General features: G+C 41.0%; 1 protein-coding gene across 1 annotated transcript in view; it reads left to right on the top strand.

Annotated features, from left to right (window-relative positions):
- EIF2AK3 (eukaryotic translation initiation factor 2 alpha kinase 3) overlaps positions 1 to 20,212 on the top strand; it is a 44,350-nt gene that overhangs the window by 19,256 nt on the left and 4,882 nt on the right. The window contains exons 3-13 of the mRNA XM_086464053.1: positions 2,381 to 2,575; positions 4,508 to 4,638; positions 6,713 to 6,947; positions 7,215 to 7,377; positions 8,670 to 8,807; positions 10,248 to 10,370; positions 10,975 to 11,195; positions 11,532 to 11,644; positions 12,604 to 12,726; positions 13,998 to 14,147; positions 15,351 to 16,119. Of these exons, the coding sequence (XP_086320179.1) occupies positions 2,381 to 2,575; positions 4,508 to 4,638; positions 6,713 to 6,947; positions 7,215 to 7,377; positions 8,670 to 8,807; positions 10,248 to 10,370; positions 10,975 to 11,195; positions 11,532 to 11,644; positions 12,604 to 12,726; positions 13,998 to 14,147; positions 15,351 to 16,119 (2,361 nt within the window). The remainder of the gene's footprint in view (positions 1 to 2,380; positions 2,576 to 4,507; positions 4,639 to 6,712; positions 6,948 to 7,214; positions 7,378 to 8,669; positions 8,808 to 10,247; positions 10,371 to 10,974; positions 11,196 to 11,531; positions 11,645 to 12,603; positions 12,727 to 13,997; positions 14,148 to 15,350; positions 16,120 to 20,212) is intronic.

Here is a 20,212-nt window from a genome sequence, read left to right as displayed (position 1 = left end):
TGAGTTTAGCTGACTGGTCAGTAGAATTTCTTCAGGATCTGACTTCAGTCAGTCCGTGGCTGGGGTTGCTGGGCTTGGGCTCTGTGTGCTGAAACAGTGGTGCAGGAGCTGGTTTGGCATCTGTGTATTTGGAAAGCTGCTTATAAAAAGAACCTTTGCTGTTCATCATTTATATATGGAATATCTCGTATTGCTGGAGGGGAGCATGGCCCTCGAAACTACTTGCAAGTGTCTGGACCGTGTGCAGGATGAAACCTTATGGACGATTTATTAATGCAGAGTAACAGCTGCACCGGCTAAAAGTTGCCATCAAAATTTCTGAAAGAATATATTGCAAAAACATTTTATGATATTATTCTTCAGTGTTGAATGTTTTAACAAGGTACCCGAATATGGCTACAGCTGCAACTTTGGCACTGGCATCTTTTGTTTTTAAAAAGGTATTTTCCAAAATCTGCATGCCTTTGTTTCTCAAGATCACAAGGCTGCTCTTGAATATGAATGTTTGTGTAAACCTTATTTGTTTGCTCTGTTTTTCTGCTGATGAGGTGATTTCTACAACTGACCTCTCCCCACACGTATTTTTGCTTTTTTGTTGGTTTGTTTCTCTAAGCATATGTATAGAGCCCTCTGTGTATTTTTCTTCCCCAATGGTAGGCCATAATGCAACATTTCTTGTGCATCACAGATCTCATGCAATGTCGCTTCCAGGATGTTTGGTCTTTTTTGCCATAAGGTAAATACCTGGGAGGGAAAGAACATACCTCATTTTGCTTTGTAAAGAACTTTGCAGCCCCTCTCAGGTGTTTATTTTTATCATCTCTTCAATTACACATTGTGCTCCTCAGAGGAGTTTTTATTTTAATTGTCAGTCACCACGAGGCTTTTCAAAGCCAGAAAGCATCGGCGTTGGATCCTTTAGGGATCTTAAATACAGTCACTAACATTGTCTGGTAACTCATCTAAATTTTCTCTTTGAATGAGGTGTGTCAAACAGTGTAGGAAGAGGTATTAGTCATGACATGCATGCATTTGCAAGATCTGTCTTTTCCCTCCCTGTTTAGGTGAATCCCAACTTTGCTTAATGCTGTTGGCTCATCTGTGACCCAGTTAGAGGAATAAAAAGTCTCATGTTAGAGATAATTTTAATCATGCAGAAGATGTGGTTTCAGATCCTCACAGTGGTTCCAGAAATAATAACCAGAAACCTTCTGGATCATTTGTACGGTTTCGTAATACACGTCTGTGCCTTGGAGTCTGAGCTGGAATATTTTTTGAAGTGACTATTACACATGTACCAGAAGTAGTCTTTAAATCCTAATGTGTAAAGTATCTGAATTTAATGTAATTATGTTGTAGAATACTGCCCAAATGGACAGAGGTTCTGAAAAAGCATTAAAATCGTCCATGTTAATCCATATCCTCAAAAGCTAAGATTATGTGGATTACAGTTCCTCACTATTCTTGATGGGCATAGCCGCTGTGGCTCCACTGTATTAGTTATGGTCTATCATGCTGATAATGAGTTTCTTAATAAGTCCCTTAGTACTCATTGACAATGACTCATACTTCCGAACTAGGGCCTCCTTGAAAATCTCAGTGTAATGGATGAAATGCTTTATCCTGGTGAAGATTTTTTTTTTTGACTTGTGTGTTTAAGAAAAAGCCAGGCAAGTTTTAAAGGAACAGTATACTTAAGAAATTCTGGGGAGGAGAAGTTAGATTTAACTGTCTGGAAAGACAAAGGTGAAATGTGAGCTCTGATCTCAATGGTAATTGCCCTGTCTGCTTTACAGGAGAACAGATATTCTGGAGTAGTCAGTAATTGTAAAAGAGTTCACCTACAGCCTCAGCTTTTCTTTTAAAACAAAACTTGGTCTTCTGATCTAGGCAGAATGGTTGATTCTGTGTTTAGCAGTAAACTCACTCTGGGGAAAAAAAAAAACAACAATTAAGTAGAACTTTACCTGCAATGCCACTGTCTTGAAACTATCACAATCTGCAAAATTTGCACTTTAGCCAGTGACTCTCTCTTTCAAGAGTGCTTCTCCCTGTATTGTATTTTCTACACTTTGAATGAATACTAATCTATCAACTGATTGAGCTTTAAAATGTTTTGCTTAAAGTGGAAGAAGTGTCACTCATCACACTGTTTTTTAACTAAGAATAGTGAAATACGGGTTTTACTTGAATGCCTGAAAGTTTTTTCTGTGTTCAGAGTAACTTTGAAAGATAAGACTTTGGGATATAAAACCATAAAATAGGACACTGGAACATAATGCACCGTAGTTGCTTGTACAGTGTTTCTGCTTCCATTTGTCATCTGTGTGTTTTGATAAAATTGTGGTTAGGTGGCTAACCTTCAACTCAATTGTTTTAGGTATTTGGAAATAAGATGATAATCCCTTCCTTGGATGGGGACCTTTTCCAGTGGGATCGGGATCGAGAGACCATGGAAGCAGTTCCTTTCACAGTTGAATCTCTTCTTGAGTCATCCTACAAATTTGGCGAGGACGTTGTCTTAGTTGGGGGAAAGTCGCTGACGACCTACGGGCTGAGCTCATACTCAGGGAAGGTGAGAGCCTGAAAAGTTGCCTTGCGTTTGGGCGTTCCGTGCGTTATCTTGCAGATAGGTTGCTCCTGAGGTTTAATTACAGTAGAGCTCAAGTGTACAACTGCACTGCACGGAAGAGCAGAGTCTGAGCTGCTTGGGCAGTGAATGTGGCGGGCTGGAGTAAGGGTAACGGCTGGGGCAGTTCGATGGTACGGCTGAGCCCCTCGCTGCGATCTCCTCCTGCCTGTGAGCTTCGGCTCTGTCCCATGTGCTGGCTGTAACACTTGTCGTGCCTTTTGCAAAGCCGATTCAACTTTCTAACCCAACAGAGCACTGTTCTGCTTTTGGGGGTTTAGTTTTGTGCTGGGTTAGCTGTAGCCAGCTCAGCAAGGGGTTGGAGTGCCAGAGCCAGCACAAGGGAAGAGGGGGCAGGGACCAGAGGTGAGGAGGGCGGGCGGGAGGGGAAGAGGGATGACCCCTTTCTACTGAGTTGGGAGAGGAGTTTGACTTCATCATACAGCTCTGCTTGAGGTAGACTGCTGTTCAGCTTACTGCGTATCAGAGAAGGCTTGAGGTGACACACTTCTTTCACAACTAATGAGGGATAGCTGGTTGGAAACAAGAAAAGCATTCAACCTATGCAAGAGCTTAAAACTTGTAGTTGTCAGAGTTTACTATCTCTTAGAAGAAGTTGTTACATTTTAAAGTCATGCAAAAGTTAAGTTGAAAACTACTTGCTATCTGACTGGTTCAGAAGGTATTTTTCTCCCTTGTATATTTTGCAAAAACACAGAAGAGAAAAAAGCTAGAAAAAGCACAGGATTTAATCGTGTTATTTGGATTCTTAGAATTTGACATACTTCTCCCAGTCCTTAACGCCAGATGTCATTAAAATGCTTGTAGATACTTTATGTAGTGAAGAAAAGACATGTGCTAAGTCAGAAACATCGGTGCGTTTTAAAACAACTTAAAAAAAATAGATTAAGCTGAAAAATTTTAAACTTCCACTGTTTGTTTTCCACAAAATCAGGTTGTGTTTTTTTCATTTGGACCATACATTTTGATGTAGAACACGTCTATGGCATGGTGTAGAGTGATCACTAGTGATAAAGAGCGTAGACCTGAGAGTTCATGAAATCATGTTGATTTTCTCATTGATAGCAGAAGGCACTATGCACCAACAGACTGCTTCTCCCCCAGCGTTCAGGAAGTGGAAATTTCAGTTTCTGCTTTGATTCCTGGCTTATGCTTACAGTAGCAAAGTTGCCTTATACAGGAAACGGTGCCTGACTCTTCCTCGTTAAGAGTTTGGGCAGTCTGTTGTCTTTGGCAGTGTGATGTCAATTCAGACTTCCTGAAAATGTGTTCACCTCCCTTTTCAAAAATACAGTTGCCCATATAATCCAAATTCTGTTTGAGGTTGGGACAGTTGCAAAGTCCGTGTGACTGTGAGAGTCAAATAAGGTCGTCTTTCCCCTGTAATAGCTGACAAGACAAAGGGGTAAGGCTCTGTGCTATGTTTTATAACTCAGTAGTACTTCATTTGAAGCTGATAGAGTTATGCTGAGACAAATGTGGCATGAAAGCAGAATTATGGTATGGGTCTTGTAGGAATGGTCTTTCGATGTCCGTAGAAATAGTGGGAAAAGAGAGCGCTAAGATTTCTTCCTATTAAAGGTAGAAATATGTGCAAAATGTAGTCAAAATAGACTGTAGACTTATTAGAGTCTTTTGAAAATTTTAGTTCTGAAAAGCCCTTATCTCTTAAACCAGGCTTTTCAACATCCCGCGAGTCGAGCATCTAAAATCACAGAGCTCCAAATTGTCTGTCTGCAAGCCAAAAAATGCGTTGTAAGGATTGTTAGCTTTGAATATCGCTGTTGATTACATTTGTTTGTCTTTAAGTTCTTCAGAACTTGGAAGCACGTGTGAGTCTCTTGCCTTGTTCCTTAGGTGAAGTACATCTGCTCAGCTATGGGCTGTCGCCGGTGGGATGACGATGAAACAGAACAGGAGGAGACACTCCTGTTACACCGAACCCAGAAAACAGTCCGTGCTGTTGGGCCGCGCAGTGGGAATGAAAAGTGAGTGTAAAAATTGTTCAGAAACAATCTGATACAGAGAAGTTCTTAATATGTAATGTTTTAAGGATTTGACCTTCTTTTTACTCTCATTCGACTAGGAATTACACCAGGGAGCTTAGATTGATAACCAAAGGAATGCACCAGACTGTTGGCTAGGATCTAACCTCCTTGCTGTTCAGTGCTTTTGTAAAATGTCTTGAAGTTCAATTTTATAGATGATTAGACAGAAAAGATATGTGCACATATTTATTCCCTCTAAATGAAATGAAAATTACTTTCCTTGTCCTTGCATACCTCAAAAGTGTTTCACTGCTCTACTGCACAAGGCAAATGTCACTAATGTTTGTTCCAACTGTTGATTTTTGTACGAAAGGAGGCAGTTTAAAAGTCTTCTTATGACCTACTAAATCACTTTTTAAGTTCTTTACCTGCTCATGGTAACTGTCACTGTTTGTTTTTTTTTTATACTTGATGTCTTTACCTGTTATTTTAGAATGTCTTCGATCTTACTTTTTACAAGTCGCATTCTTACATCTACTGTGTTCATTTCATAATGTAGGTGGTCTGTTCTTTACAGGCTGTAGAAAATGGTTCAGTCTGTGACTTTCCTAATGCTGTCACATAGAAGTTTTAATACATCAAGACTTCTAAAAAAAAAAATATAGATGTGTTCTACTAAAAAAAAAAAAAAACCCAAACCAAAGCAACAACCCCAAACCGACTTCATAAAATACAGGTTTAAAAGGCTGGTTGCCATACATAGATACAATAACTGCCCAACAGTTTAGTGGAGAGCTAGTCATTCCCGGTTCCCCTGCTCCCTCTTCTGTTTGCAGTAGGATTTGACAGGATTTGTGCATCCGTAGCGTGTCAGAGAGAACCTAATTAGAACTCCAGTAGATTTGCAGATCAGATGTCTGAAAAGAGAAGTCTTGGGTTCTGTGGTTCTTGGAGGCTGATACTGGCAGGGATAGGTATGTCATAAAACCTTACTTTTTCCTTCGTACATCTCTTCAGAAGGGCAGTATGACCTCTTGTGCACCAGAGTCCTCCCCTCTCTGTAGTCAGAAGTAGGTGCTTTCCTAGTGACACAGTATGGCTGCCGTGGAGTTTACAGGATGGATCTGGGTTTTTAATCCAGAGAAAGAAAAACTTTTCATAAATAAACTGAATATATAAAATATGCCAAACTTCTACCGTAAGGGTATGAATTCTTTAAGGAGACGGTTTGGGCTCCTGGTGGTTGCCAGTCTGGTCCTAAGAAACTTTGGGTACCAAACGTGCTGTTCAAGAAATAGTTCTCCCTTCTTGCTCTTCAAGACACAAACTTGCCATGCTTTCCCATCTGTACCTTCTCTACAGCATTGGGTTGTATCATGGAAAAAAGAAAATAATTATTCTTTCTCTTTCTGAAAATAATTTTCAGTTTCTACCCTAATTCATTGGTTTACTGAAATTTAAGAGCTTTTGGCTGAGACAACTGTGTTCCTTATACAGTTGTATTTTCTCGGTGTTAACCTCTGGGAAATGAGCGGTCCTGGTTCCAGGAAGCACCTGTCAAAGAGATCCTGTGTTAGGTTGTGTGTGGGATTAAAACAAAAGGAAAGAAAAAGCATTGTCCATCCCTCAGATTGAAAAATCTTATGTTTCGAATTAAACCTTCTTGATTGATAAAGATAAATGTCTTATATAGAGTGCTGCTTCCTAGATGCTTTATACTTCTTGCTTTCATTGGGTACGTAGTGTTTTCCTAATAAACAGACCCAACTGTACTACTTGATGATTTTAATTGCCCTGTCCATATGCTAAACCTTTAGTGCCATTAGCTGTACTTCACCAGCTGTTTTCTCCACTCGCCCATCATGTTGGACAAGATTTCTTAGCTTGTTTGGTTTGTGTTCTGGATTAGCGCTCCCCCTCCTGGTACAGTTGGGTTCATCTGACAGTCTGAGAGGTTACTGTGGAAAATGTGGGCCAACTATAGGTAATTCAGTTTAAGAATCTTCTGGACGGAGGATTTGGGACTTCCTTGGAATAGAGAAATTGTTTCTACAAAGTTTTTCTCTTCTTTAAGGTGGAATTTCAGCGTTGGTCACTTCGAGCTGCGCTACGTCCCAGATATCGAAACTAGAGCGGGATATATTGAGAGCAATTTTAAATCAAATATGAACAAAGAAGAAACAAAAATTATTTCGGATGTGGATGAGCAGGAAGCTATGATGAAAGACACAGTGATAAAGGTCTCGGTAGCTGACTGGAAGGTGATGGCTTTTAACAAACGAGGAGGACATCTGGAATGGGAATACCAGGTAGGGGAACAGACAGAATATTAAATGTTATGCACGTTAGAAGTTCTGCAGCATCATAGATTATGTCTTTCATCTTGGGTTTCAGGTGCAGTCTTTGTAAAGAAGCACACACCTGCTTGTAACTTTTTTAACTGAAGTTCTGACTTTGAGCTCCTACATCTGTTAAAAAAGCTAAACCAAGCAATTTAAGGGCATTGTTTAGCATTATTCTTTTGTAATATCTAGTTAATACAACATTAATTTTCCATTTACCCCTCTCTCCTTCAGTTTTGCACTCCAATTGCTTCTGCGTGGCTGGTTAAGGATGGCAAAGTAATTCCAATCAGTCTGTTTGATGACACAAGTTACACTGCGAACAATGAAGTACTGGAAGATGAAGAAGATCTTGTGGAAGCTGCCAGAGGGGCCACAGAATCCAGCGTCTACTTGGGTGAGACACGGACTGCAGCATTTTCTGTAGTAGATGTTATTCTGCTTTCTGAGGTTCTAGTAAAGCAGATTTTTCTGTGCTGGTAGATTAGTTACAAGGAGCCATAACGCGTCCAGTCTTAATATTCTGCATAATGAAGGCTGTTAAATTTAACCCACAATGCTTTATAAAGCCCCAAAATTAAGACTTCACTAACATGTATATCCCAGAAAGGCACCTTGACTTGATTTAAAGACTTTCAAAAGGTAGAGATGTGTTCTCATCTCTTCCTAGCTTGCTGTGGTCATCTTTGCTGTTGTCATTCAAAGTCAGAGTTCTGTGTACCCATCTTAGAAATTCTGTCAATTACGGAAGGTATGGTATACCTTTAGAATTAATATCTGTGTTCAGCCTAAACAGTGATAGTTAAAAGATTGATTTTTTTCTTTCTTTTTTCCTATTTCAAAACCATAAATCTTTCCTATTTTGATTCTGAAATGTTCACTACTTTGTAGTTTCAGTACATTGGAGATGATTGAAAGTCTTGAAACTTTTAAAGATAGGTGTATAGCTAACAAGGCAATCTTATTGCTCAGTAAGCAATAAGGAGTCTCTCCCTCCAGCCCACTAGTTTGTCACATTCATTTTTTCCTCTACACTGATTACAGTAATTTACCATGAGGAAATTTCAGTTAAGATTTTATGTGATTAAGTTTTCATCCAGCTGTCAGAATTCATTTGATGTGGTTTGTGACAATTTGAAATAGTGGCCCCAGGTCGTCCTTCCTCTCAGCTGTCTGTCTGTCTCTGGGAGGTAAATGTGCTTTGGTTTTCTAAGACTTCGTTTGCCTTAGTCTTTTTCTAGAAGTCTTCACACCTTGTAGCTTTCATGTTAGTTGATACGCAATAAAGAGTAACGCTAAGAAGCAGTCAGATTGTTCCAGCCTTCCTGGTGATGGCTGGTGAGGAGTTATCTGTACCAGCATTAACAAGGGTAGGAAGTTTGAAAGAAGTCTTACGTATGCAAAGCCCAAGCTGCTTTATAACTCTTCAAAATTGCTGGCATTTTTCTGTAGCACCAGCTCTTTCACAGTGAAAATGAGATATCCTGATCTCTTGGTTTTCTAGAACAGAGGGAGCATGTTACTTGAAGTCATCCAGCCTGGCAATCAGAGTCAGTATCTCAGATTCTCAGAATATAAAGAAATATTTTCAAGAATGTTTTTAATCATGTGTTTTATCTGGGCAATTTTATTCTGGGGGTGAAGACAACTAAATCTTAAGACCAAGATGCTCTCTGCCATATTACTTAGGTATGTACAGGGGCCAGTTGTATCTTCAGTCATCAGTCAGAATTTCTGAGAAATTCCCAACCAACCCAAAGGCTCTGGAATCCAGGAACGATAATGCAATTATTCCTCTTCCCAAAATCAAATGGAAACCTTTAATCCGTAAGTAACAAGAGTTTCATTTACTGTCTTAATTCTGAAAAGACAGGACATCTTTCTGATTTCCCATATGTTTCAAACTAGTCTAATGTTTCCAGCTGTAAATCATTTGAGCTACGGATGTCATCTGCACTTCTGCAAGGCCTTTGACACAGTCCCCCACGACATCCTTCCCTCTAAGTTGGAGTGATAAGGGTTTAATGGGTGGACTGTTCTGTGGGTAAGGAATTGGCTGGATGGTCACATCCAGAGAGTAGTGGTCAATAGCTCTATGTCAGTGGAAAGCAGTCACAAGTGGTGTCCCTCAGGGCTCCTTACTGGGACCAGTGTTGTTTAATCTCTTCATTAATGATATTGACAGTGGCATTGAGTGCACCCTCAGCAGGTTTGCTGATGACACCAAGCTGGGTGGTGCAGTCGATATGCCAGAGGGATGGGAGGCCATCCAGAGGGACCTGGACAGGCTGGAGAGGTGGGCCCAGGTGAACCTCATGAGGTTCAAGAAGGCCAAGTGCAGGGTCCTGCACCTGGGCAACTGGCAGTATCAATACAGGCTGGGAGAAGACATGCTAGAGAACAGCCCTGTGGAAAAAGACTTGGGGGTACTGGTGGATGAGAAGCTGGACATGAGCCGCCAGTGCACAACTGCAGCCCCGAAGGCCAATCGCATCCTGGGCTGCATCAAGAGCAGCATGGCCAGCAGATCAAGAGGGGTGATTCTGCCCCTCTACTCTGCCCTGGTGAGACCCTCCTGCAGTGCTGTGTCCAGCTCTGGGGTCCTCAGGACAAGAAAGACACAGACGTGTTGGTGCAGGTCCAGAGGAGGGCCGTGAAGATGATGAGGGGGTTGGAACACCTCCCCTGTGAGGACAGGCTGAGAGAGTTGGGGTTGTTCAGCCTGGAGAAGAAAAGGCCCTAGGGGGACCTTAGAGCTGAGGTACCTTCAGTACCTTCACCTTCAGTGCTGAAAGGGGGCTGCAGGAAGGATGGGGAGGGACTTTTCATCAGGGAGTGTGGTGATAGGATGAAGGGTAATGATTTCAAAATGAAAGAGAATAGATTTACATGAGATCTTAGAAAGAAATTCTTTCCTGTGAGGGTGGTGAGACACTGGACCAGGTTGCCCAGAGCAGCTGTGGCTGCCCCCTCCCTGGCAGTGCTCAAGGCCAGGCTGGATGGGGCTGGGAGCAGCCTGGTCTGGTGGGAGGTGTCCCTGCCCATGGCAAGGGGCATTGGAACTAGATAATATCTAAGGTCCCTTCCAACTCAAACCATTCTGTGATTCTAAAATACCCTTCTTGATGTTTCCTTGCATTGATCTTTGTTCTCATGGTCTCGTCCAAGAGACATTTTCCAAGATTATGCAATTGGAGCTCTCATTAATACGAGAACAGAGTATTTGTAACAATTCAGCTCAGAAAATTGTGTCTTCTCTATGCTTAGATTCTCCCTCCAGGACTCCAGTGTTGGTGGGATCTGATGAGTTCGATAAGTGTCTCAGCAATGACAAGTATTCTCATGAAGAGTACAGTAATGGAGCACTTTCAGTTCTACAATATCCGTATGGTAGGTGGAAGTTCCAGATTTTAAAGTGTTTCAAATAGCCAGATTTGCCCATTTATTATCTGTGAAATTCAATAAATGGCCATTTGTTTGATCTTAAATATGTGGGTTTTTTTAACATTTAAGGAACTAGGAAATTATTGCCCAAACTGGGTTTTCCAAATTGTGGTGTGTGTACAATTAGTGCCACACAAAGCACTTCAGAGCGCCAGAAATTGCTACTGCAGAGGTTTTGGGTGTACTGCCACTGCCACTGATAGTTGGTCTGATAGTTGGAGAAAGCTTGTGATTTTTTTTTTTTTTTCTGAATTTGCAAACAATGCTGGAGACTCAGCCTGGTGGTATAAAATTTTCTATATGGAAGATACTCTGGTTTAAAGCTATCAGTGGTCAGACCTTCTGAAGTGGTAAACTTTGATGGGAGACTTACTTGCTGTGGAGTCTGCAACCTTGGTTAACTGAATTTGCTTATGTGCCATTTAAAGTCAGGGGCCTGCAAACAAAAATACCCTGGGTCTGTTGAGGAGGCCTTTTAATGAGAAGAAAAAATTGTTTCGGAATTACCTACAAGTAAATCTATGCCCTCTTTGTGTCTTTTGATACACAGATAACGGTTATTACTTGCCCTATTACAAAAGAGAGAGAAATAAACGTAGCACCCAGATCACTGTTCGATTTTTTGATGAAACAAATTACAAGAACATTCGTAAAAAAGATCCTGTTCTTCTGCTTCACTGGTGGAAAGAAATTGTCGGCACCATTGTATTTTGCATTGTGGCCACAACTTTTATCGTACGCAAACTTTTCCATCCCCATCCTTACAGCAGAGTAAGTATTTTTTTCAGAATACAGAAGGTATTATTCTAGCCTTTTCGGTTGGTTTTGAGTCTGCCATGAGTAGTATTAATAAGTTAAAACCGAACGAGATAACAAAATCAAAAGCCTAAATTTATTGTTTAATCTATCTGTGAAGGCTGTCAGCTGCCACGTACAATTTGCTGAATGCTTCAGCGCGCCCGTTAGACTGCTTCAACCATATCTGACATCTTCGGAGATACTGACACTGAAATTGTTTAATGCCGTGTCTAGGGGTACAAACTGGTCTCAAGTACTTAAGGAGTTGATTTTTTTTTTTCTTGTTCTTGTTGTGGTAACCCTTGTTAGCTGCGAAAGGAATCTGAAACACAGTGTCAGACTGATAGCAAATATGAGCCCACTTGTGGAGACGTTAAAGACAGCAGCTGGAGCGACGTCAAGAACTGTGGATATGTGTCAAGGTGAGCTCAGTTCGACACCACGTGTACAGGGTTTTTAGTCAGCGTGACAACTAATACTACCTGGAGGAACGAGCAGGTGTTCACTTGTTCGTACCTACCCTAGTCTTCCAGCCTTGCAGGGTAGTCGGCAACTGACACAAAGAACCCTGTCACCCCGCTACCGATGGGAGATTGCGGTTGTGATTAGTCTAAGCAATCCCAGAGCGTCTACCTGTGATCAGGAATGTCGCTGTCATGTTTTCTGCTGATATGTGAAATGGAAGATTGATTCTTGAGGGTCTTAATCAGCGTTTACTCCCTCTGTTTCTGCGTTTATGGATTGAAGCAGAGAAAGGCAGTTGCAGATGGAAACAGATGAAGTTTTCTATGCTCTGCAGAATAAGCAGACTATATTTGGAAGAATCCTTTGTGGCTGTTATGAAGGAGTTGTTTAAGACAGAAGGGTGTGTAGGGGCATGTTACGATACCGTGGAGAAAAGGTGACCATTTCCTGCACGTTTGCAACTCACTGAAAGTAAGAACTGAAGTATTTAAAAAGAGGAAGAAAGGTAATGAGGCTTAAGAACAGTGATGTTTCGGAAGGCATGCTTAAAAGGACTAGTTGCAGAAATAGTTACTTAGTTTGGGTATAGAAACTTAGGCTGCATACTCGTGGTCGATGATCCGGTAAGCACGCAACCTGATATTCTGAAAAAGGTCTTCAGTTTGTCACATGCGTGCGTAATGGATCTTGCTGAGTTGTGACAGACACTGAACAAATGCATAATCAGCACCTGCCCGTTTCATAAATAGGTAACCATCTGATTGCCTCAGTGGGTCAGCAGGGAAAAAAGATAAGAAATGCTGCAAGTCGTTCAGCGTGTTTTGTCTATACAGAAATATTTCACTCTTCGTTTTTCTGTCTATACTAATGCATTTTTTTCTCGTACCCTCCCTTCCTCCCACCCTTCTCATCCCAGATACCTGACAGATTTTGAACCAATTCAATGTCTGGGTCGTGGAGGTTTTGGAGTAGTTTTTGAAGCCAGAAATAAAGTGGATGACTGCAACTATGCTATCAAAAGGATCCGTTTACCTAACAGGTAACGAATGAGTTTGTTGAGATAGAGCAGTAATGAAGGAATGGTGGGATCCCGTCCTACACTGAACGATCTGTTCTTGAATCTATCATTACCTGATTTCTGAGATGACATTACATTAGGATGAATGACATACTTTTTAATGGGGGGATTGACTTAGTTTTGGCATCGAGAATTTGGCATATGTAATCACAGCAGAAGGGTGACCTGCTTGGCTAAAGTACTTCCATAGCAGGACCCTTGTGAGGATGCTGCGGCTACATGGAAACTCCTTTGATGTCCTTGATGAATAGAACCTTTGATAACAGGACCAGTTATTTGTAGTGCTGTTAATTTGCTTCTCTCCTTCCTCTCCTTACCTTTCCTACTCCACCTTCTCTTTCTTTTCTCTCTCCCTCACCAGCTTTTGTGACTCCATTTGTCCATTTGTTTCATTTTCTGGTCCCACAACCCCTACCTTTTCTTTCAGTCATAGGTGGTCAAGCCATGGTGCTGAATTACCCTACACAGAGCTTGCAGCAGTTCCTTTTAGTGGGAGATGGGAGACACTGCTTCTGGAAATCTCAAGTTAGAACAGCAACAGGCAGGCCAGTAGAGGGAGGGGGTAAAGCTATGAAATCTAGAATTACTTTTTTTTTTTTCCTTGATGTGTTAAATAAGCGTGACTATTTAAGGTTAAAGGTTTTGTTCAGAAATTTAAGGTAGCCTGAATTCTTCTTTTCCAAGCATATTCAAACCCATTAAATAAAACCATCTGGCCTCACTTGATCCATTTACAGTCTTATGAAGAGAGATTTACTTCAATAAGATAGCAGGGGACCTGCTTTCCTGTCCGTAGAATGGAGATAGTCTTTATGCAGTCTCCTTATGTTAATGCCAATTAAAAAAGACATACTAAGGTATTACTGTCTGTCGTCTTTTGTGTCAGTGTCTTCTACATCCCTAGAATATGGCTGTTTAGTGGTCTTTTTTTCTATCCTTGTAAACAGTTGAGAACAAGATCAACCTTTTCTCAGTTTTGCTGCCTGTAATTATTTGGAAAGGGCTGACTAAATACTTAACCATTATGAGCACATACTGCTCCTCCACACTTCTGACCTAAAGGAGTTACTCTGAGGAATTTAAGACACATCTGTCTTTTGGTGTGAAGAGCAATACTCCTGGCCTGGTTTATACTGGGCTAGCTTTGATTAAATTCCTTTGCAGAAATTTCTGTATTATGCTGTTGCTTTATGTGACCGTGTCTCTGTTGTTCTCCTCACCCCAAATCGTAGGGAGCTGGCTCGTGAAAAGGTGATGCGGGAAGTCAAGGCGTTAGCTAAACTTGAGCATCCAGGTATTGTTCGGTATTTCAACGCGTGGCTGGAAGCTCCACCTGAGAGATGGCAGGAGAAGATGGATGAACAGTGGTTAAAAGATGAAAGGTAACTCGTGGGGGGGTTTTAACAATTGCATTTGAGATTGTACATCAATGGAACTGGAGAACTGGTAGATGATCCAGGAAGATGGAGAAACTGTGTAGGTATGAGATGATTATTAACTTAGCCTGTCAACTTTTCAGTTGAACAAGGTACAAATATATCACGCTTGTGCAGAGCATATCTCAATTGTTGGGTTCTCAGTTGTGTTAAGGTCCTTCTTTCAGCGTAGGAAACATCTTAAGAATTAAGTTCTTAATTTAACTTCTGTAGTTTAATCTTTGGGTGGTTGGAAAGTTGAAGCGTTGCTACTGTGATTGAATTTTAAACTTTGGCATCTCTGTCCAATTTGTTCCTTTCCGCTGCTTTCCTCCTCTTTGTTGTCTTGGTTTAGATGGATCTTATTCAGTACTGCAATGCTTCAATGAATTTATTTCTGCAGAAATATGTGAGGAATAATCAGAGTGACAATTTATAAAGCTTGGTAGAATTAGGTTAAAAATGGAAAATTAGATAAAGGAATTGAAGGATGTTAAGAGAAAGGAAAAAGTGGGTGTATGTTAGCATTTAAAGAATGAGGCCTAATACAAGACTGTTTAGTGGTCTCATAACGTCTTAACATACCTAATAGAATATAGCAACCTTCATATTTCAGGCATCAAATTAACATTTCATAGCTGTAATTCTTTGAAGGCACTTTAAATAGTCAGTGCAACGCATGTTGCAAAGAGGGTGGCAGAGCACTGGAACAGGCTGCCCAGAGAGGCTGTGGAGTCTCCTCTTCTGGAGACATTCAAAACCCTCCTGGACGTGTTCCTGCGTGACCTGCTCTAGGTGGTCCTGCTCTGGCAGGGGGGTTGGACTAGATGATCTTTTGAGGTCCCTTCCAACCCCTGACATTCTGTGATTCTGTGACTGAATTTGTTCAAGCTGAAGATGAGCCTGATCTCACATTGGGAATCCAGGCAGTAGGGCTTGCTGAGTTTTCCTTTATCAGCACTCTTGTCTCGATGAGAAAACATTATCCTCGCTAAGAAAAATGAATTCTAAATCCTGGTTATTAGTGATTCCCACACTTGGGTAGCCATTTGCCGTTGTGGTGTGACACGGTTCTCAGAGGTAGCAGTTGTTAAAACCTGGACTTCTGAAAATGCATTTCTAGCGAAATGAAGTTCTGTAGTATTGATCTCTTGATTTTTGTTCTTCTAGCACTGATTGGCCCCTCAGTTCTCCCAGTCCGATGGATGTCCCGTCATTTAAGATCAGAACAGAGCCATTTTCAACAAAGGAGCATGTTGAAGTTATTGCCACTTCGTCAGAGAGGGAAAGGTCCGTGGGAATACCCTGTGGTCAGTCTGATTCATCCGGAAGCCAGTTTTCTCCTCTGGAATTTTCCGCCACGGACAACAGGGACTTACACCAGTCAGAAGATCCGCTATTAAACCTTCAGGACAGTGTCCTTACAGGCTGTGATGTAGAAGACAGTACTATCAACAATAAAGAGCTGGGTCACTCTGTGGAAATTTGTTCTTCAGCTGTTTCTGTTGTACACCTGAGGGAAGGGACCTCCTCTTCTATTGTGTTTGAGGATTCTGGTTGTGGAAATGCTTCTAGTAAGGAAGGTAGAGTTAATGTTTCACATGATGAGAGTCTTTCTGAGGACAAGGCAAAAAGTACAAAAGAATCTGATAACAAGAAATCTGCTTCAGGAAGTCCCCTCTCTGTTTCTCCACCAAGGCCCACAAGCTTAAGCCTGGACCTTTCCAAAAATATTACAGAAAAAGTCAAACCCGCCTCTCCAAAGGTGTATCTTTACATCCAGATGCAGCTGTGCCGGAAAGAGAACCTTAAAGACTGGATGAGCAGAAGATGCATGATAGAGGAGAGGGAAAGGACAGAGTGTCTGCAGATATTTCTGCAGATAGCTGAAGCAGTTGACTTTCTGCATAGCAAAGGATTAATGCACAGGGATCTCAAGGTTTGTATTCATAGGTTACTGTAGGAAATGTGTTGATTGGGGTTTTTTAAATTTATTTATTGGCACGCTGATCACTGAATGCATGAACTTTCCAAATTCTGGTTGTAACTGTTTATCTCACTGGCTGTGTCCTATAGGCAAATGTTTTCTGGTTTAGTGCTGTGAGATTATCTTCAGAGCTATCATAACTTGAATTACTTGTGCCCAAAGTATCAGACAAAAGTCTCTGGTGCTGTAAATTCCTGAAACACAGGGCCTGACTCAGATGACATCACAGGGTAGCTGTTCTTCCACTGCATTACGAAGTTGAGCATCAGTAATTCCAAATTTGCTAAGACAGCAGTGCCAGGCTGTTTAGCTCAGTGTCAAGTTCTGCTTTAAATTGACAGGTGATAAGTGTGTGGATTACAGGTGAAACTTTCTCATGTGTGGGAGTAATACAGCACTGGAGACAAATCCTGCTAAAATAGTTGACTCTTATCAGTGACCTCAGCTTGGGTGTTACAAAAGGTGTTACAAAAGATGAGTTAATGTCTGTACAATAATCTGGAGGTGCAGTGCTCCAGGAAATAAACATTAATCATTCGTTATTGCAATTAAAGTCTTTCTTACACCAAGGCTTCTTGTACTTGGCGCAGATCACTCGCATTTGTTTTATGGCGTTTTTTATTTCAGGTTCTTTATACAGGGTTGTTCATGGCTGAGCTGTGTGGCAAAGAAAGCTGTTTTGGATCCTGTTCTGCCATTTCAAGTGAAGCAGATAATTTGCAGTGTTAAGTTTATGGTTGAACTCAATCTTAAAGGTCTTTTCCAACCTAAACGTTCTATGATTCTAATTCTGTTATTTTCCTCCTCCTTTCTAGAGCAATACTGCCTGAGAGCAGTGTTGTTACTCCTGGTTAGAGAAAGTAAAAATTAAGTGTTACTGCTCTAGGATTGAAATGGAGTTGAATTATGAGTCAATGCCAACTATCACAACTCAGCTTTCTGAAGGATTCATAATTGTTTTAATGTCTTGACAACATCCAGATGATTAAGGCTGGGAAAGGTAGTTTTTGTCTCTAGTGTTTAGCATAACTGAAGTCAGGAGTAACTTTTTGTGCCTTTTCCTTCATTTTGCTTCTGATCCTGTGTTAGTGCCTGGTCTTGCTGGACCTTTTAGCACTGGAAGAGTCAGTATGTGTTACCAAATACCAGAATTTAATTAAAGAGCTCAGTTAGTCATCTTATTGTAAGCTCTGAGAAACGGATTGCTTTTGCCAAATGGTGAAGAGGCAGTTCCTGTTTCTCTTTGCTTTTTTTGAGGAGGCATTAATACGTACCTGAATGGAGTAAATGATTATAACCGTTGTTGTAGCTTCTCGGGTGGTAATAATTTGGTGTATCAGTAGAAACAAAAGATAAAAATGCCATCTCAGATGTGGGAGTAAAAGGGGATTCAAATTCAGTAACACTGAAAGGATATGTCAAAGTTAGAGAAACTCACAAAGCCATCCAAGTATTTTCTTTCCCCATCAGCATTAAGCAATTACCTTGAACCAGTTATCTGAAAAAATCTTTAGTGCTTGAGAAACTGACCAGAAAAGTAATTAGATCCCTATACTAATATGTTGCTAGACATGTTAATTAATAACCTTTCTTAACAGTCCTGTCAGTTGTAACTCTCTGCAGTCTTCACGGAGATCACTGTTCAGTAAAGCTTACGTAGATCTTCACTTAGAACTGGATTAGTCTTAATCAGCAGTTGCGTAGCATTTTGTTGGAACATCTTAAAAGTTCAATGCTGGCAGCAGTTTGAACAAGAGATTTTATTGTGCTTACTTGGTATAAACAACTTGGAAAGGCTTTCCCTGAACGAAGAACTTCCTGCTTCAGAAAACTTCCATGCGTGTATAGACGTTATTCTTGCATCCTGGAAGTTTATTTGTCTGTTATGTGTTAATTTGGTCAAAACAACAGCCAGTATATTTATTTTTTTCCCTATAGTTTTCAGAAGCTCCTAGGAACGTCTCACCTAATTTTGTAATTTGTCCAAGACGTTGGTCACGCAACCCTAAGTTCGTGCCAGCACTAATAAGCAAATAACCTGCAAAGCTGTTTTGTCTTTGCTGGAGGCAGAGCCAGCTGATAGCGGAGGCCAGTTCTCGCTCCCATTGGCACCACCAAAAACTCATTGACCTATATGAAAGTAAATTTGCATGCATGCATATTGAAAGATTCAAGATGATATTTTAAATATTTAAATTAACATTGAGATGCATTAATTAGGCTCCTACTAGTCGGAGAGACCATAATGACAAGATGGCAGGAATTTAGGTGGGCAAGTGAATAGGTCACAGTTCAAATTCTTTTGAAGAAAATGAAGTACAGAAACAGAAGTCTGTCTGTCAAATGAATTTACTGTTATTCCGAGGATAAGCCCTTGGTCATGCTTGACAGCTCAAAAGAAATTACGAGTTTCATAGAACTGCAAGAACAGTCTTAGATACATTTTGCGGCATTAATTGAATTAAACAGTAGTCTTCCAGATGTGCGAGTAGCTTATTCATGTCTGTGAAGAAAATAGGAATTCTTATTCTGTTTGAAGAATCTGGAGAGAAATTTCTTTGTGCAAGTGGCAAGATAACTAAACTAGAGGGTGGTTGTATTCTGATTTAAATCAAACTTCTGTGCATCTGCCTTAGTCTTCCTCTTTCTGAATGTGGTCTTGATAACTTTTGCTGGCAGTTTGCGATAGCAGAGAGTCCGTTCTCCTTAACTTGTAGAAACTATATGCCAGTCCATTCAGAGACAGTCTGTTTTCAGCCAGAGAAGTAGAAGAAATAAAACTTTCTGATAAGAGGAGTTTTGCTGTGTGAAGCAAGACAGATCTTGTTTGCTGACTTCTGTTTGTTGGAGGAAGAGGGGAGTGGAGGTCAAGACAATGGGATACAAATCCCTGATGGAGATATTTGTGCCTTGAGCATTAAAATTCTGGTATAAAGACTTGTGACAATGTGGGTGTGCCGTCAGAAGGTGGGTGCTGTTTAAATGCTTCAGGGAGAGCCTGGAGACTATGGATTTACAGGGTAGTAGCTTTTGTGCACTAAATGAGTTGTGACTCTGAAGGGCATGACATTCATTACAGGAAAATACCGCAGGAGATAAGGCCTGGCTCAGAAGGCAGTTTTAGAGACAGGATGTGGGCACTGTGGAGCTAACAAGTTAGATATAACTTTTTTCTGTAGTGCTTATCTCAGAGCTGTCTGTTGCTTAAAAAAAAAAACCCAAGAAGCCTTTTTTTCTGTCTTGTTTTCTCTTGCACAGAGTGGTTTTGTCTTTAATTGAGGAAGTCGGATGGATTTTGAAATAGGTCAGCTTTGTAGTCCTTTAATCTTGTGGAAAAATATTGCCCTCTATCTGTCTACCTCCTCCTGTTCCAGGGTTTATGTCAGCAAAGCATGGACCATGTTCTCCCAGCCTTGAAGGTCCTGGAGCTCTGAGAGGAGCCTGCCCAGCACCACTTGCCTCTTTACCACGCCTCAGCCCTTTCCCTGTGCATAATCCTGCTGCTTCTTTCCCTTTGCAGAATCAGCCTGTTCTTCCCCCGGTATTGTGTGTCTGTCTTTATTTGTAACTGAGGTGGAGTGGTCACACTTCAGAGAAATAATCATTGATTTGGTGTGTGCTACTCCATCAGCCAGATGTAAATCTCTTGAAAAACCACCTGAGATATGTACTGTTAGCAGGGGGGCATCTCAGTTCCAGTCCCTTTTATCAGTAGGTTAAGCCAAGGATGGTGGTACATGGCAAACAAGCTAAAGGAGACTTAAGCCAGATCATCACCGTTGTTGCTCTTGTGAACTGCAAAGTTCTTAAGCTTCTGTCAAAAATAAACTTTAAATTCTGTCATGCAACCAGCTGTTCCCACAGTTAAACTGCACAGAACCAGCTGAAAATCAGACCTTGTTCCCAGACTTCCAAGGTACCTATAATTTGGCATTAAGATGACGTGCTCCATGCTGGTTAATGATACGGTGAACAAGCTTAGCACTTGGAGATTAGACTAAAAAAGACCAGGAGTCAGGACGCCAGCATCTGGTGTGAAATTGCC

This window comes from Leptosomus discolor, chromosome 4 (assembly GCF_034619465.1).
Source record: "Leptosomus discolor isolate bLepDis1 chromosome 4, bLepDis1.hap2, whole genome shotgun sequence".
NCBI lineage: Eukaryota > Metazoa > Chordata > Aves > Leptosomiformes > Leptosomidae > Leptosomus > Leptosomus discolor.
The sequence above is the reverse complement of the archived record's forward strand: the minus strand, read 5'-3'. Positions and strand labels throughout refer to the sequence as shown.